Source organism: Cydia amplana, chromosome 17 (genome assembly GCF_948474715.1).
Source record: "Cydia amplana chromosome 17, ilCydAmpl1.1, whole genome shotgun sequence".
Classification (NCBI taxonomy): Eukaryota; Metazoa; Arthropoda; class Insecta; order Lepidoptera; family Tortricidae; genus Cydia; species Cydia amplana.
Window position 1 is genome coordinate 9,734,123 of NC_086085.1, and position 17,441 is coordinate 9,751,563.

Sequence of the window (17,441 nt, forward strand, 5' to 3'; positions counted from 1 at the left end):
GCGTCTAAACCTAAATGTATCTGTTGCATTCTTACAACAGGCTGCATCATTTGGCTGAAAGGGACATAAATATGCTGATATGACGCTGATCATACTGTAGACTCGTGAAAATATTACATGTTATAAAGTTCTAAAAATATTTCATACTGAAATATTATAACTATTGTTTTAGACTATCATATTTATATTCTCTAAACTATAATAATCTAATTATTTATATAAACATTTATGATATGAGTCATGACTCATGAATTATACTGTTTAAAAAAGTGTTAACGAAATATTATAAATAAATGGTACGGCATAATAAATATCCAAAATTTATAAATTAAAACCTTCAAATACACATTTTAATTTAATTTTATGGCAGTAGGCCAAATTACGTAATCGTACACCATAGACTAAATGGTTGTCGTCAAATTCGTCATTGATGTTATTCCGCTTTGTGGACATTGGAATTGACTACGAAAGTAGCTTTCTATTTTAAAGAATTTGTCAGATTATCTTCATTTGAACGCAAAATTACTTCGAACATATAATTGATTGTGGTTCAGTGAAATAAACAGTTTTTGTGTAAAGTGCTGTGAGAGTGTTAAAATAGTCTCCTTGGGTGGTGGTGAAAACTAATCAGTTAGAAAGCAACATGGAAGCACTGACAGTTCCGCCATGAAAGCAAAATAAATAGAAATTGTGAAGGTATCGAATACGTTGATTACTTTACTGTTTATATGAACATGTATCTATTGTTTAAGTTGGAATATATAAACAATCAACAACGATTACATCAGTTTTACTGTATGCTATCGGAAGGCATTGCATAGATGAATGAATAGGACAGTGGGTGCGTTAAAATCCAGTAGTGATAGTCGAAGTTATGAATATTGGTCCATTTTTTGTGCCTGTAATCTTTTTCAATTGAGATACAATCATACATTATGCAACGTTGAATGGAAACGAGACATTTTTGCTCTTCAATTGAATACGCTATTTATATTATGATGACGATGAAAACTGGGCAAGTGAATTACTACCAATTTACCAATTTCGTTATCACTTCCATGCGAAAAGTACATGAACTACAGTGCTCGATATACACATAGGACGTTTATAACACAGATGGTTGTATTTATTTTGTTTCAGAAGCTGGACTTCAGTAAGGACAGGCTAAACTTCACAATGTTGAGAGGTGGGCGTGGAGGCCGTCACAGTCCAGAGCTGTATCCCCACACACTAAAGTGTTCCAACGCGAGTGACACTAGCTCGGCATACAGTGGCAGTGACACAATGACCTCAGTGCACAGCTCGCTCGACATGGACATGGAGGTGGACCTATCTGGGCTCCTAGAGTCCATTGTGGATTCCGATGAAGAAGAAGATCTGGAAGAGTCTATGGATAGTCTCACAGTCCGTGATGCCGTGCGGGAATGCCTTGAAAAAGATCCCAGTGAAAGGTCTGAAGAAGATGTTGAGATTCTATTGGAATTCACACAACACTTGAAAGCATTCACAAACATGACATTGACGGTACGCAGAGCACTATGTGCTGTAATGGTTTTTGCTGTTGTAGAAAAAGCTGAGACTATTGTAATGAATGATGGAGAAGAGCATGACTCTTGGTCAGTTCTTATTAATGGTCATGTTGAAATACAACATCAAAATGGTGATATTGAGCATCTCAATGTTGGAGACAGTTTTGGGATGGCTGAAGCAACCATGGAAAAATTGTATCACAGAGGAGTAATGACCACGAAATGTGATGACTGCCAATTTGTCTGCATTACACAAACAGATTACTATCGAATTTTACATCAAGGAGAAGAAAATATAAGAAGGCATGAGGTTGACGGTGTGGTGGTGTTGGTGACAGAATACAGAGGGGCTGCAGGAGAATCAGGGCACCAGAGAGGACATGTCGTCATTAGAGGAACACCTGAACATCTTATGCTACAGTTAATTGAGGATAATTCCAGTGATTCAACATATGTTGAAGATTTCCTGTTGACTCATAGAACATTTATTGAAAGTCCTCTAGTAGTAGCCAAACAACTTCTTGCCTGGTTCTCAGAACCTTCAGTTCGTGACAAAGTGACACGGGTTGTCCTTCTTTGGGTAAATAATCATTTTACAGATTTTGAGACAGATCCAACAATGATGGATTTCCTAGAGCAATTTGAAACTGTTTTGGAGCGAGAAAAGATGGAAAGCCAATTAAGATTACTTAATATTGCATGTTCTGCTAAGGCTAGAACTAGGATCGTGACACTATCCCGACCCTCGAGAGATGATCCTCTGAACTTCAGTATTCTTGGTGGATATGAAAGAGGCTATGGTATTTTTATCCTTAAGGTGGAGAAACGTTCAAAAGCTGAAGAAGTTGGGCTTAAAAGAGGTGATGAGGTCATTGAAGTAAATGGCCAATCTTTTCGGCATGTTAGCAATGCAAAAGCTATGGAGATAATAACAGGATCAACACATCTAAGCATTACAGTAAAAAGTAATTTATTAGTATTTAAACAAATGCTTGTCATGCCCGATAATCCACCAAGACACAGAGGTGCTGCAACCAACATGGTACGTTGTTGGCAAACGGATCCACGGGCGCGACTATCAACAGCAGAACTCCTGAGTGACGATCCCATCACATTAACACCTGTTTTTCCATCTCCAACCAAAAAGCCACAACAATTAAGCATAAAAAAGGAACCACAAAAGGGATTTATGACTCTTGGTCCCAAAAGAAGATTGCAAAAGGCATTAATGAAAATAATTTTACCTAAAAACTCCATTACTGATGGTTTGCACTCTGATGATAGTGTTCTTTCAAATTCTGAATCGCTAAACAAGGCAAATAGTAGTACTTCATTTTATAATTCACACAGTAACCCAGATCTAATATCAATTTGTTATGATGAATATCAATTATCAGATCACCCTGAGCATGTTCTCAAAGTGTACAGAGCTGATCAGACATGCAAATATCTGTTAGTACACAAAGAGACCACAGCCAGAGAAGTTGTGATGCTGACTTTGCAGGAGTTTGGAATTACTGACCCTAGTTCCAATTTTTCTCTATGTGAGGTGTCAGTTGCACAAGGTGGTATAATCAAACAGCATAGATTACCTGATCAGCTCCAAAACCTTGCAGAACGTATTGGGCTTAGTTCTAGATACTATCTGAAAACAAATGGCATACATGAAACTTTAGTACCTGATGAGATGGCACCTGAACTCCTAAGGGAGAGTGTTGTCCACTTTCTGCAACTAAATGCTGTGGAAGTTGCAGTCCAATTAACGCTACAAGACTTCTGTATCTTCAGGCAGATAGAGAGTACGGAATATGTTGATGACTTATTTGAATTAAAGAGTAGGTATGGAATACCTATGTTGGCACAGTTTGCCGAACTGGTTAACAAAGAAATGTTTTGGGTAGTTACTGAGGTAGTCACAGAACAAAATCATGTACGGCGATCGAAAATCGTAAAGCAATTCATAAAGGTTGCAAGACATTGTAAAGAATGCAAAAATTTTAACTCGATGTTTGCAATAATATCAGGATTAGGCCACGGCGCCGTTTCTCGATTAAGGATGACTTGGGAAAAATTGCCGACAAAATATTTGAAACTTTTTAATGATCTACAAACACTTATGGACCCCTCAAGGAACATGTCTAAGTACAGACAGTTAGTAACCACCGAGCAAGGCAGGTCTCCAGTTATTCCATTTTATCCTGTGGTTAAAAAAGATCTTACTTTTATCCACCTGGGGAATGACACCAAAGTGGAGGGAATGGTTAATTTCGAAAAGTTAAGAATGATATCTAAAGAGGTCAGAACCCTGACAAACATGTGTAGTTCCCCATACGACTTATTGACTTTGCTAGAGCTGGGCAAACAGCCTCCATCAAATGCCATGGTGTCATTGAATCAGCTCACGACCGGCGTTCAACAAGGCCAAGTGACAGTCAAGAGAAGGAAAAAGTCGTCTAACGTACCCAACCCTAAGAAAATGTTCGAGGAAGCACAAATGGTTCGTCGCGTGAAAGCGTATCTTAACCGCATGCATGTGGAAACGGACGAGGAACGACTTCACGCGTTGTCTCTAGAATGCGAGGGAGCCGGGCCGGCTCCCGCTCTGCCGCGTCGCAGACACCCCTCACCTTCCCTGTCCACGACGAGCAGCGCATCATCGGCGAGCGAGAGTAAAAAGAGTTTCGCCGGCAACAAATTCGGCGCGGCCTCCCCCCAGGCCGTGAGGAAGCTGCTAGCTCTCTCGGAGCCGGCCAAGACCCGGCCGCACCAGCCGCGCCCGCCGCCCGGGCCGTCGCCCTGCTCGCACCGGCGCGACGGCGCCGGGCCCGGCATGTGCTGCCCGCGCGCGGCGCACGAGCGCTCGCACTCGGACACGCCCACGCCGCTGCCGGTGGACCTGTCGGCGGAGAGCAGCAGCGTCACGTCGCTGGTGAACCTGCCGCTGCGCAAGACCGGCTCGGCGACGTCCAGCGACAGCGGGCACGGCTCGTGCTCGGCGACGGGCTGCGCGCCGCTGCGGCCGGTGCCGCCGCCGCGCATGCCGCAGGCGCCGTTCACGCTGGCGGCGCACGTGGCGCGCCTGGAGCGCCTGAGCCGCGCGCACTCGCACGAGGGCGTGACGAGACCGTTCGACTACTACCACGACGCGCCCGATGACGACGACGACGATCAGCAGGTTTCCGCCGTTTGAAATTTGAATACTCTAAATCGATGTCTATTTATATAGTTCACTATTTTGTAATCTCACTCGACGAATAGTAAGCACGACTTATATAAATTTGTCTTATATTATTAAAATATTGTATGTACCCCGACGACTAAGTCTAAAGACTGTATAATTATAATTTAATGAAACTCCTAGTGTTATATAGTATAAATTCCATATTATAAATATAAGCCATGCCTCTTTACCTATTAATTATAAATGTGACCCACCATTTTCCAGTTTTATTGTCTAGAGATATTTGATGTATACCGATTGATAGGTGAATCATTGTGTATCCACCACTGTTTGGTATCTCTACATTCCGTTATTTGTATATTCTTAAAATGATTATTCTCACTATTTATAATTGTGAAACTTAGACCAAATAATAATTAATGTACCTTTTAACGTGTATTATGATCCAGAATTATTTTAATGATTTTTAAATAATTTTGTTGTAAGTTGTGGTAGCTTCGAGGACCAATTCTGAGTTTGAATAATGTTATTTCTTGTATTAGCAGCTCGAATTCTGTTTATATCTTGAATTTAATCATACAATTGTAAATAACAAAAAATATATTAATTACCTACTTCACTACAATGTTTCTTATATAAATTATATACATTCGAACATATCACTTAAATCACAAGTCTTGCCATTACCAATGGTTTTATTTCATTTTATTACAAGAGTCATCTGAATTGCGCAAGATAATCGACCTCGACTGGGTGCAGGTTATGGGCCGGGATCACGAGGCTGTGCAGCGGCGGCCCCAGGTCCAACTCTTGCATCTCTTCCAACGTTTTCACGGCTACCCTTTGGTCCGGATTGCCTACTCTCGACAACCCCACCGCTGTGCTCTGTTTACTTAGTTCTGAAAATTGTGATTTAGAGATTTTCAATGATTATTTCACTAGCATACTCCATAGGTATTCTGTATCACCTCAATAGATTTAAGCCAGGGGTAGGTATCCGGTATCCCAACTCAATTGATAGAGGTATTTTAATAAAAGGTAGTCCCAACTTTAGTAAGTATGCAATATTTACTGATATGACTTCTAGTAAGGAAACTAATATTTATAATATTACATAAGATATGAATGGGGCAGTAACTTATGCTTCATAATGAGGAAAAAGTTAATTAAAATTATGATTAAAAAATAACTAAACAGCACAATGACTAATAAAGTCATAGTTGACCAGTACCTATGTATTTAGTGATCAATTGATCATTGTTCAACTGGATGACAATGTACAGAAATATACGCATTCTAGATAACTAACCTGTGTCGGATTTGTTTTCTATTATTTGAACCAATTGTGAAGCTGCTTCTTTCACACTCATAAACTTGGGATCCATATATTGACGGATTTTTTTTGTTAACGACTCCTCAGTTGGCTCCTTCACTTTTATATCTGAAATGAGATCAAAAGATGAACATCGCTGCTAAGTTCGAAGGTTTACAAATCTAGGCCTTATGTTCATTAAAATAAGAGCCCTTTCCCACTGCAACATCCTGTTTTTTGCGGGTTCGGTTTTCTGCAGGATCCCGTTTAATAGTATACGCGCTAATGTCGTTCACACGAGCATTCTGTTTGTAGTATCCGCAAAAAACCGATCCGTTCGAATTTTGTTGTACGGTTTTGCCTCTATGAGCTGGACGAGTCGTCCAGTAAAAACAGGATCAGTTTAGTGACGTGTATTGTTTTTGAGCCTCTGTTAAACTTTTATTGTTATGGGAGTGTCCCCACTAGCTTCTTGCATTACAGTCTTTTGCAGGATGTGCCCAGTATGCTGATTCTCATTAGCCGGGTACTGACTGAGCGAGCAACCTCGTGAGGAAAATCCTCGGTCAGTCAGGACGTGCCTCGCCCGAGGCAAACGCATGTCCGGCCTCGGCCCGAGCCGAGCGTTGTCGGTTTTTGTCCATGCTCAAAGGCGCCTCAGTACGTTTGCCGCGCTCACTCAAGACGGTTGTGTTTTGCCTCGCTTGTTCGCCGCATGTTAGCGTCATGGATAAAGAACAGTGCCTTCAATTTATACAACTATATGGTGAATAAAGACGATTATGGGATGCGAAATGTCCCGACCTCATGACACGCGCGGTCTCTGTGCGACTTCACGTTAAACTGAGCGCTCGATGTTTGGCTCAGCGTCACCGTGGCTCGGCTTTGCCGCGCGCGGCAGCCTCGTGCAACATCCCACTGGCCGAGGCTGCCTCGCGCGGCAATCGTCCGAGGCTGCCTCGCGAGCAGGGCTGCCAGATCGTAGAATTAGATACGAAATTCGTATAATGGATTTTTTTTCGTATCTATTACGTATAGGTGGTCAATCGGTATAATTGGATACGAAAAAAACACCGATGTCAAACTACTGACAATACTTCAGAAACAGTGTGCCAATACTGTTATAAAATTTAATGGAACCGTACGTAAAAATCGAAGATCACAAATTGCGGGCGTCCCTCTCTGTCACTCTTATTACGCCTTCATAGGAATAAAAGAGAAAGACCCCCGCAATTTGCGAATTTCGGCCTTCGCGGTAAGACCCCAGTTTTTCAAAATATCGATTTAATAATAATCGATTTTTTTAAATTGTGTTCTCGTATAATGCAATCGAACTTCGTATAATTGCAGGCACTGGATCGTATAATCAAAAATTATGTACTGGCAGCCCTCCTCGTGAGGCTGCTCGCTTAGTCAGTACCCGGCTATTGGTGTACTGCAAAAATGCAAACTAATGTGGTGAACAAACCTATATTATATCTATGATTTTGATTCAGTAAAAAACCGTTCCCACAGAACTGGTCCACAGTGGGAAAGAGCCCTAAGACTGTTTTCCGTACCTAGAAGGCAAAGTGTATGCAAGTTTCTAGAGAAGTTTGCTTCTATTTTCTCGAAGAAGCTGTCAGGCTTCCAATTCTCTGTCCAGTATGGGATAGAAACTGTTTCACCGAAGTTGTATAGTTGCAGTCCACAACAACTGACGGCATTCATAATAGAAGCATTGTGAACAATCTGGAAAAAAATTATGAAAATAAGTTTTTGGTAAAAAAAAAATATCTTTACATGTTTTTTTCACTGACTAATTTTATTTCTACAGGCAACTAATACTCATCAAGACAATTCTAACATCCCCAAATACAATTAGTTTGCGTTGTTTTAACTCCATCATCAGATCAGCTCCATGTAATCATAATATTGCATTGTCATCTGATTTACATGTGTATGCAAAATAGGCCTAGTTTCCCTAGCTAGCTAGGAAGATTATGATGATTTTCTCTATTCCTATCATAGGATATGTAGGTTGGTGAAATTTTAAGTGTTAAAAGTTAATGAAAGCATTCAGAAAAAAGTATTATTTTGATAGCAATGATATTTGATAGGGGGGGGTTTGTAAAAACAAACAACAAACAATCATATGTTGCATTACAAATCAAATTGCAATGCCGTTTAAACTAAAACTTACTAGCTGGGGGCCAATTAAACTATGCAGCAGTGACATTTTATAGCTGTTATTTCGTCAAGTGGACAATAACTAGAGCTGGATGAAAACTAGTGCAGTGAACCCTATATGCAACAAACCCATAGTATTTAAAGCACTTTAACCTTTGGGTTACCTGTGTTTCTACTCCAAGCTCTTTGGCACGCAGCAGCATATCCGTATGTGTAGTTGCTCCCAATGGGTCTCCAACAACTAGCAGTGCAATATGCTTATCCTTTGCTTCTTTTAGTATTACATCAATACTACTTTCACAGACTTCGCGATCAGCCAGTACCAATGGACGTCCATAGAATTTTTCCTAAAAACAATTTTATTTAACTTAAATACTACTGATAGATATTTAGTTTATTATGAATATAGATGAAGTCATAGGTAAATCTATAAAACGATTTAATAATCTGCTATTACCAGTTCCTCGTGTCCTACTGTCAATATAGAAGTGTAGGATTCCAGTAGCACTTTATCACATTTCTTCACTATCTCCAAACCTCTCACAGTTATATCTTTAACGTCGCCGAGACCCAAACCAATTAAGTAGAACATTTCGATGAATTAACTGTATAAATTAAACTGCTCCAGCCGTGTTAAAACTTCTGTAAAACAAGAAAAGTCTTGCTACAAAAATTCATACAGTTCTAGGTCTCTAGTCATCAAGTATAATAAATAAAGTAATATTTTACTAACGCCTTTTAATTCACTCACTATATTCTTATAATTAAATCCAAAAGGGTACGAAGATTTAAATAAAAGGTTAGTATTAACTTGCCCGCGCCTGCGACAACTTTTGCGACATTTGATTTGACGTTTCCAAAATTTAAACGTAATCGCACGTATATAGAATCGATTCTTTATAATCGATATAAATTTGTATCTACATGAATGTCGCAACATACTAATTAGGATATCCGTTCTGTGTAAATTGTCATTTCACACTGATGTTGGTACACTGGCATTTTATTTTGTTTCTTTTGTCTGAATTGAGTACATACTTCCTTAGAAGATTCGTTTATCTGTGGTATTTTGTCAATTAAGCCCTTGCTACACGGTCGCCGACAAGCCTTCTAACCGTCTGACCTTGGTCTGTCCTTGGTCAGTTTTGGTCAAATTTTGTTGTAAACAACTGTCTACACGGTCCGGGACGGACCAAGGCCACGCGGTCTGGGGGCTTGTCGGTGACCGTGTAGCAAGGGCTTTCTGATTTTTCTGTTTATATTCACCTATCAATTTCATGAAAGTCTGTGATATGTCTGTGAGTTCATAATTATTTATAAAATAAGGGTAATTTCTAAGTTATACATATCCAGTATGATATCCAGAAAAGGCCAAAAAGCAATAAATGAAGGTGTTGTTGGGAAATACATCAAGAAAGATACACCGCCCGATTTACCAAGTGAGTGTTAGTTAGATCATCTTTTGTTTCTAGTAAAACAAAATATTTGTTATGTATTAACAACAATTTTAACAATATTTTTTTTTACTGTTGCTGAGAGTAACTAATTGCGAATGGATTGTTTTAGTAATAAATGTGTGGACTACGGGTCATAATAGGCGCCCGCGCAGCCAGCCGTTTGGGGCGAGCGATGGAGTATCTAGCAGCCACGAAAACAAATTTGGCAAGTCGCAGACCATGAGCGGTCACGCAGGCAAATATACGCCCAGCGAGTCAGTGCCAAATTTAGCCCACAGGTAGGAAATAGGCAATTAACATCAAACCTTGTTAAATTAACAAACATAAATTTGTGTACCATGTTTTACATAGTTAACAAAGTAGGACTCTATCCCTATCTTTAATAAGGGGGACTCCCCAGCAATGGGCCATTTACATTATATTGATAGTTATTACAAATTCTAGAGACTTGAATATGTAGTTTTGTTTCTGTTTCACACTCAGTATCTTGAACAAATTGCTGGATTTTTCTTTTTAAAACCCTTTGACGTATAGGTAATTAATTAATTATATACTTAATCTCAGTAGATCTCCTTACTCTTTTCTTAACTTTTGATTAATATTAAGAAGAAGAAGACATATAAAAAAATCTAAACCAAACATTTATTTATAATTACTATAATATCGAGCCTGAGGTAACTAACTTTAATAATAAACATCACTTTAGCGTTTGTGCCCCGAGCACCCATATGATCATAAGGCAGATTGTTTGTTACCTAGTGATGTGAGCAGTTTCTAATCTAATACATTGTTATAATAAATGTGTATATAATTATGATGATCATTTCAGATTTGCTAGTTTATCCACTAGCGACTCCGCCAGCTCTTCAAGTAATTACAATTCCCAGTGCTTCTTAGATTCTAATTTGGTAATTAAAATTATTTTAAACCTTCTTTTGTTTATGTTCACTATTTGTTTTGATGTGTTTTGTTCATTTTGTGCAGTTCAGCTTAGACTTGTACTTGTTTGTAGGCTTCCCATTCCACGCTTAATGAAATAGACGACTCATTCAGTAGACAGACCAGCCACAGATACTATAGGCATCAACAAGAGGACCCCATATACCAAAACCAGCAGCAGGTAATTTAACATTTGCTGTTACTCATGTAGTACCTACTTACATTCTGTGTATAAAAGTTGTATCAGTGTATTTGAATTCATAGTTTTTATTGAAGATTCAACAGATAATCATTCGCCTAAATACTTAATGTAATAGACATCTGACGTAAGTTCTGATATTTGTAGTCCACCAACAATAAATACTATGATTTTTGGCAATTATTACAGATCATGACAAAACAGTAATCTATATATATAAACCTGAAAGACTGACTTAAATCAACGCACAGCCCAAACCGCTGGGACTAGAAAGTCCAAATTTGGCAAGTAGGTTCCTTATAAGGTCTAGGGGTCCACTAAGAAAGGATTTTTCAAAATTCATTCCCTAAAGGGGTGAAAATTAAAAAACTCTACTGCGCGTGTGAAGCCGCGGGCAAAAGCTAGTACTGTATATTGCCAGATGTAGTACATATTAACTGTTTTCCTTGTCTGTTATACATATTGTCGTAATTCAAGTAGGTAATAATCCCAATTTGCATTATTCTGCCAATTAAATAGTGCAGATAATAGAAAGTGGATTATTTTATCTGTTGAATCTCTAGTTCCAGGTAGTTTATTTAAGGCTCGTATATTGTTTTTATTGGGCAGGTACAGCAGCAAAAGCAGCAGCAGTACGGGTCCCGCGAGTCGAGTATACCGCGGCTGTCATCTAACCTCAGCCTCACCCCGCGCCTGCACCCCCCGCACCCGCCGTCGCCGCACTCCATCCTTCACACTTGTACTGACTGTAAGCACAGAATAAATAATAGTACTACTGCGTTTATATTTAGGTAGCCTGCAGTATCACGACCTTCGACCTTGCCTGCGACTGTCACGTCACGAAAAGCTTCAATAGGTACAACTTTCGAGGTGTTATTAAATTCTATTTATAGGTACTCAGGATCGGATTCGGATTGAATGGTCTGAAACTTCCCCGCCCCTTTCAACAGTGTGTGCGTTAAGTTGTTAATGATATTTAATTATTTAGGTTAGGTATTTAATGTAGATAGATACCTATCAAAACATTCAAAGCGCCAAGTGAAAACTTCAATCGGCGCTCATGTGGCACTTGGGCCGAAAACAACTCGCGTGATTTGTGCACAACCCCAAGTCACAGAATAAATAGTACTAAGTACAGAAGACTCACTTAACAAAACGCGTCTGTTACAATCAGCACAGATATGGCCGCTAGGTGGCGACAGCGCCACGCGCGGCTTATGGCTTTCCCCAAAATTGGGGCCGAACAGATGTACTTTTTGCTACCTGTAGCAAAGCGACGAAACCGCGGAGTGAGACACGCCTGCTGTAAGTATGAAGACATAGGTCAGGATATCCCTAGGAAGGAACCACTGTAAAAAAATCGACGAATTTTCCTAAATTTTACAAAGGTGGTCAAAAATATAAGAAAAAGATATTCGGAGTATAACTTCATAGAGCGAAAATATGACGTTATAGTTTAATTAAAGACATATGTTTTTGCAATAAATCACTCGTCTCATAGTATTTAACAACCAGTAGGTAGCAGAGATAAAACTTTGCCTGGCAAATTAATGAAAAGGATGTTAAAGCATTGGAAACAGGCTGACTAATGGTGATTCATTGTTATTACAGCGTACACAGTGGGAAGCCAATCGTCACCTATTTACTCCAATTACGTGAATACTTCGGTGCTCCCGTACAACAATAAAGCTCATGGAAGCAGCATTATTACTACTACACAAGGTATTACATATTAATAAATTATAGTTTTTTGTTTTGCCTACCTTATATCCTACTTGTTAATAATATGTTTGTAATGTAACCATGAAACGATGAGTTAAACATTCAAATTGTATCTAAAGGTCAGTAAGCCTAGCACAGGAGTGAAGCGACAGTACCTATCTCGCCCGCGAGATAGACTATCATTTTTTTATAACAGTATTAATTAGAGAGGGACGGGTAGACTATCTCGCGGGCGAGATACTCGCGCCGCTCCTGTGCTAGGCCTAGGCCTATTACTGAAGCATACTTGTTCAAAGAAACAAACGACTATACTCAAGACTAGTCTTATTAGAGTCAAAGAAATTGGAACCTTCTACACAGGAAAAAAAGTTCACATGGAGTGGTTAGCGCGCGGTATTGGCATTTAAATGTGGCATGCAACTACTGCACAGAAGGTTGAGATTCCTTTGACTAGTAAAAGACGCCCCAGTTTTTTTGATGTAGAACATAGACATAGACATAGAAAAGTTTTATTCAACATCACATGAAGTTGCAGAGTTAACAGATAGTGTAACACATTTTTACAGATAAACCTTAAATTAAGACTTAAAAACTAAGAAATTGAGTTGTACATCTAAGGGAGAAATATTCATGACTCATGAGTGTTAAATAGGAGCTTGCCTCAGCATAATGTTGCAGTATATTTATTTACCACAACGCTGGTTTTCAGGCAGACCCTTGATACATTATCCATTACTCGCTGTAGTCGAAAACTAAACGCCTTACAGTTATGTTAACAAAGTGTGAGTGTGAACTGTATATGCTAGAATTTGGAAAGAACAATAGTAGCTATGGTGTAAACTAAACGAAGTACTAAAGGAAGTATATGATCAGTAAGTAAGTATATGAAGAATGTGAATTCGTATATATTTGATTGTAAATAGGCACAGAAGAGGAGCTGCCGCTCCCGCCGGGCTGGTCGGCGGACCGCACGCTGCGCGGACGTCGCTACTACATGGACCACAATACTCAAACTACCCACTGGACGCACCCGCTTGAAAGCGTACCCCAGCCGTGGCAGAAGGTGTCCACTCATCACGGCGTCTATTACTTCAAGTAAGCGACTAAGTTGGATATTACATGGATCACAATACAAACAACCCACTGGACGCACCCGCATGAAAGCGTACCCCAGCCGTGGCAGAAGGTGTCCACTCATCACGGCGTCTATTACTTCAAGTAAGCGACTAAGTTGGATATTACATGGATCACAATACAAACAACCCACTGGACGCACCCGCATGAAAGCGTACCCCAGCCGTGGCAGAAGGTGTCCACTCATCACGGCGTCTATTACTTCAAGTAAGCGACTAAGTTGGATATTACATGGATCACAATACAAACAACCCACTGGACGCACCCGCATGAAAGCGTACCCCAGCCGTGGCAGAAGGTGTCCACTCATCACGGCGTCTATTACTTCAAGTAAGCGACTAAGTTGGATATTACATGGATCACAATACAAACAACCCACTGGACGCACCCGCATGAAAGCGTACCCCAGCCGTGGCAGAAGGTGTCCACTCATCACGGCGTCTATTACTTCAAGTAAGCGACTAAGTTGGATATTACATGGATCACAATACAAACAACCCACTGGACGCACCCGCATGAAAGCGTACCCCAGCCGTGGCAGAAGGGATTATTCCCACTAGTTACCACCAAGTTGTTACCACTGGTAACTACTGGGATTTTTTTTGGTACTTTTACCAGTGGTAAAAGGTGGGAAAAAAAATCAGTAGTTACCACTGGGTACAACTTGGTGGGAATAACCTGGCAGAAGGTGTCTACTCATCACGGCGTCTATTACTTCAAGTGAGTTGGGACCACCACATTCATAACACCCAGATCACGTATTAGGGCAAAAAAAACGGAAAGCGTGTGTCCTTACCACCCTGACTGAAAAAAAATTAAGGTTCTTTGGGCTAGTTTCGATGGTCCACTGCGAAAGCTGACGAAAGGTATAATTTAATCTGACCCATCAGCCCATCACTCCTTGCGGTTGTATTGTTTAAAGAAAGGTACTTTCTAAAATATGCCAATGAGCCTTTCAAAAATTCATGAATTAAATATTCCTTTTTTTCTGTTACAGTGAAATTACTCACCAGCGAACGTATGCACACCCTTGCTTAGTTGGGGGGTGCTATTTAGTAAGCCCGTATGTGCCGACATTGGTGCCGCCTTATTTGCTAGAAGAGATACCACATTGGCTTATTGTCTATTCAAAAGGTTTGGTTTTCATATTTATTTAATTAAAAGATTACATATATCACATATATGATATTCATATGACATTTTTTCTACCTGCAGTAGAATCAGACAAAAGCTCTTATTGGATTTGAACCTGGACATCAGTAGTCACCATACCAGCAAACACTACCAACATACTAATAAACATTTGACTGGACTAAATTAGTTTTCTAAATATTTCGTCAGGTGACAAGCAGAACTCACTAATTATTAAAAAATATTTAAACAAAAATCAACCTTCTTTTAGTACAAATATGGTTCACTATGGCTATGAACTTGTGGTGGTAATTAGTGAGTTTTGCTTGTCACCGATCTTTTTTATCGATATCTTTTATACCTATCCCAACCCTCTTTTGATTCTTTGTGACAAATTAAAAACACTACCAGTCCGGCGTACCGGACCGCGACCTTAGTACGGTTCGAGGCCTGTTCATCGAGAAGGGGGTTTGGGAAGTCCGTTAAACACGCAGTTATGAGCGAAAGCGAGAAGCTGACCGGACCAAGGTCGCGGTCCGGTACGGTACGCCCATCTATTAGCGGTATTAAATAGCACAAAAGTTTGCATTACTTTTCTTGAAAATTATAATTCATTAAAGTGCATCCACTAGTTGGAAACTGCATGTTCTCTTTGCCAGTAGTAGGAGTACGAATATTTGTTCTCACATTAACAAAAAGAATGTTACAGCTGACCCGGAAATGGACCACAAGTTACGTTGGAACATGTTCCGGTTGAGCGAGCTGGATTGCTACTCGGATATGCTGACGCGCTTGTATAAGCAAGAGCTGCAACTGATTGTTATGAAATATGAACAATACAGGCAAGTTTATAACCATTTATCGTGATATCTTAAACTTTAACTAATTTATAAGACAAATCTTAACCCTTAAATGCATGGTGTACAATGCAGCGTACACAAAAAACATCTAATTTTATACATAATTAGAAAACCTATATATGTCTATTTATATATATTATTGTTTCAATAGTAAAACTAATCCGTCTTCCGATTTTTGCGAAATGTCAGAAAATTTGAAAAAATCCAGAATCTGATGATTTTTAGTATGTGATTTTGGATGTTTTTTTTTGGGGTTTGTAATTATTTTATATTTATAACTCTATCATAGGTGTATCACAAATAGTATACCTTTCTGATGATAGTAGGATTTATCATATATCTCTTACTGAAAATTATATATTTACATAAATATGATTTAGCCTATGCAACTTCTAACACCGATTTCTCAGTGAAAATCGATGTTATATTTTTTTTACCATTTTTCCCATAATCAGCAAACAATTACGTAACACATATATTAATTTCGGGCAAAAAGAAAACATCATGCATTTAAGGGTTAATATAATATAAAACACAAAAAGGCTTCCTAGCTGTTTCAGAAGTATTAAATTGACCCCTTGCGTCCCAGCGATACACTTTTTGACAGATTTTGTTAGAAAGAGACTTACACTTGTATTACAAGTTACAAGCAGAGATGGGCATCATTCGAATAAACTTTTATCGGAATATTCATTCGAATAAACAATAATTCATAATTTTTTTATTCGCGGATGATTCATTCGCGAATAATTCATCCGCGGATGACTCATTCGCGAATGATTCATCCGCAGATGAATCATTCGACCACTTTTCAAATGACCAATGATTTATTCGTTATTTCATTCGAATAAATCCACGAAGAATATTTAAGTTTTTTGGCTTATTCCATTCAAATAAACAACACGAATAATATCACGTTTCATGTGACTTGTTTTTACTGTATGTTTGTTCAGAAGTTGAAGATTGTTAAGGGTTAAAAGATAAGCCCAGGTAGTATAATAAAAAAAGGATTAGCGTATGAACAATGAATTACTCACACAAAAAGTTAGTAACTTTCTGGCCTGACCTAGAAAGAGATAGCTGTATAATAAAATAGTGAGAACACCAAATTTTCTTAGCAGTTGTTTGCTTCAGAGCGAATCTCACAACGCATTTATATTTACAGTAACTATTTAGGTAGTTGCATTGCACATCACAGTTGCCAATCTTTCTAAACCGTGAAAAGTTAATAATGTATTCAACTAAACAAATTATTCGTGGCAATTCATTCGACGAATAAATTATTCGCGGATAAATTATTCGACGAATAATTTATTCAAATAAGAATAATCATCCGACATTTTTATTCGTCATTCGCAATAAATTCTGTTATTCTTATTCGTTATTCGAATAAATTTTGCCCATCTCTGGTTACAAGGTCCCTGATCATTAAAATATTTAGCCTAGGTATTGAATTTTATTTACTTTGAAAATTTCACAATTCAACAAAATTATGTTAGATGTACTTGTCAAAAAGGAATTGGATCTTTTGACATAATAATATTGTTGCAATGTGAAACATTGAACTAAATCATTGTTTTCATTCTATGTTGCAGGTCTGCCCTGTTGCAAGAAATTGAAAGGAGACGGCATGCTATAGCATGCCATGCACATTCAAATTGTTAATATATCAACATATCAAATTAATAATATTTTGTCTTGTTGATCTGTGATCCAAAATGATGTAACTTTTTTGACAATTTTATCAGCTTTTAGCTGACAATACAAGTGAAAATAAATTTGAAATACACTAACTTGTGCCTTAAGAA

The 17,441-nt window shown here is 38.8% G+C and overlaps 3 protein-coding genes across 5 annotated transcripts; 2 read left to right on the forward strand and 1 right to left on the reverse strand.

Annotated features, from left to right (window-relative positions):
* Positions 1-416: 416 nt before the first annotated feature.
* On the forward strand, positions 417-5,329 carry LOC134656146 (rap guanine nucleotide exchange factor 2). Of its 2 annotated transcripts, none has more exons than XM_063511670.1 (2): positions 417-696; positions 1,141-5,329. In XM_063511670.1, exon 2 carries the CDS (start codon positions 1,177-1,179, stop codon positions 4,717-4,719), a length of 3,543 nt encoding a protein of 1,180 aa, XP_063367740.1. In that variant the 5' UTR covers positions 417-696; positions 1,141-1,176; the 3' UTR covers positions 4,720-5,329. The 2 variants fall into 2 exon arrangements, with proteins under 2 accessions (XP_063367740.1, XP_063367741.1); XM_063511671.1 differs by having other exon boundaries at positions 1,144-5,329.
* A 58-nt stretch (positions 5,330-5,387) lies between these two features.
* Positions 5,388-8,826, reverse strand: LOC134656147 (diphthine methyl ester synthase). The gene is made up of 5 exons (XM_063511672.1): positions 8,649-8,826; positions 8,356-8,538; positions 7,582-7,753; positions 6,020-6,151; positions 5,388-5,609 (listed from the first exon to the last, which is right to left on the reverse strand). The coding sequence occupies exons 1-5, from the start codon at positions 8,781-8,783 to the stop codon at positions 5,428-5,430; spliced, it is 804 nt and encodes a 267-aa protein (XP_063367742.1). The 5' UTR covers positions 8,784-8,826; the 3' UTR covers positions 5,388-5,427.
* A 620-nt stretch (positions 8,827-9,446) lies between these two features.
* LOC134655945 (protein salvador homolog 1) lies at positions 9,447-17,436 on the forward strand. 2 transcript variants are annotated; one of them, XM_063511458.1, is made up of 10 exons: positions 9,447-9,630; positions 9,758-9,926; positions 10,478-10,556; positions 10,661-10,768; positions 11,396-11,534; positions 12,398-12,508; positions 13,432-13,603; positions 14,640-14,776; positions 15,483-15,615; positions 17,229-17,414. In XM_063511458.1, exons 1-10 carry the CDS (start codon positions 9,546-9,548, stop codon positions 17,296-17,298), a joined length of 1,203 nt encoding a protein of 400 aa, XP_063367528.1. In that variant the 5' UTR covers positions 9,447-9,545; the 3' UTR covers positions 17,299-17,414. The 2 variants fall into 2 exon arrangements, with proteins under 2 accessions (XP_063367528.1, XP_063367529.1); XM_063511459.1 differs by lacking the exon at positions 10,661-10,768 and having other exon boundaries at positions 17,229-17,436.
* The last annotated feature ends 5 nt before the right edge of the window (positions 17,437-17,441 follow it).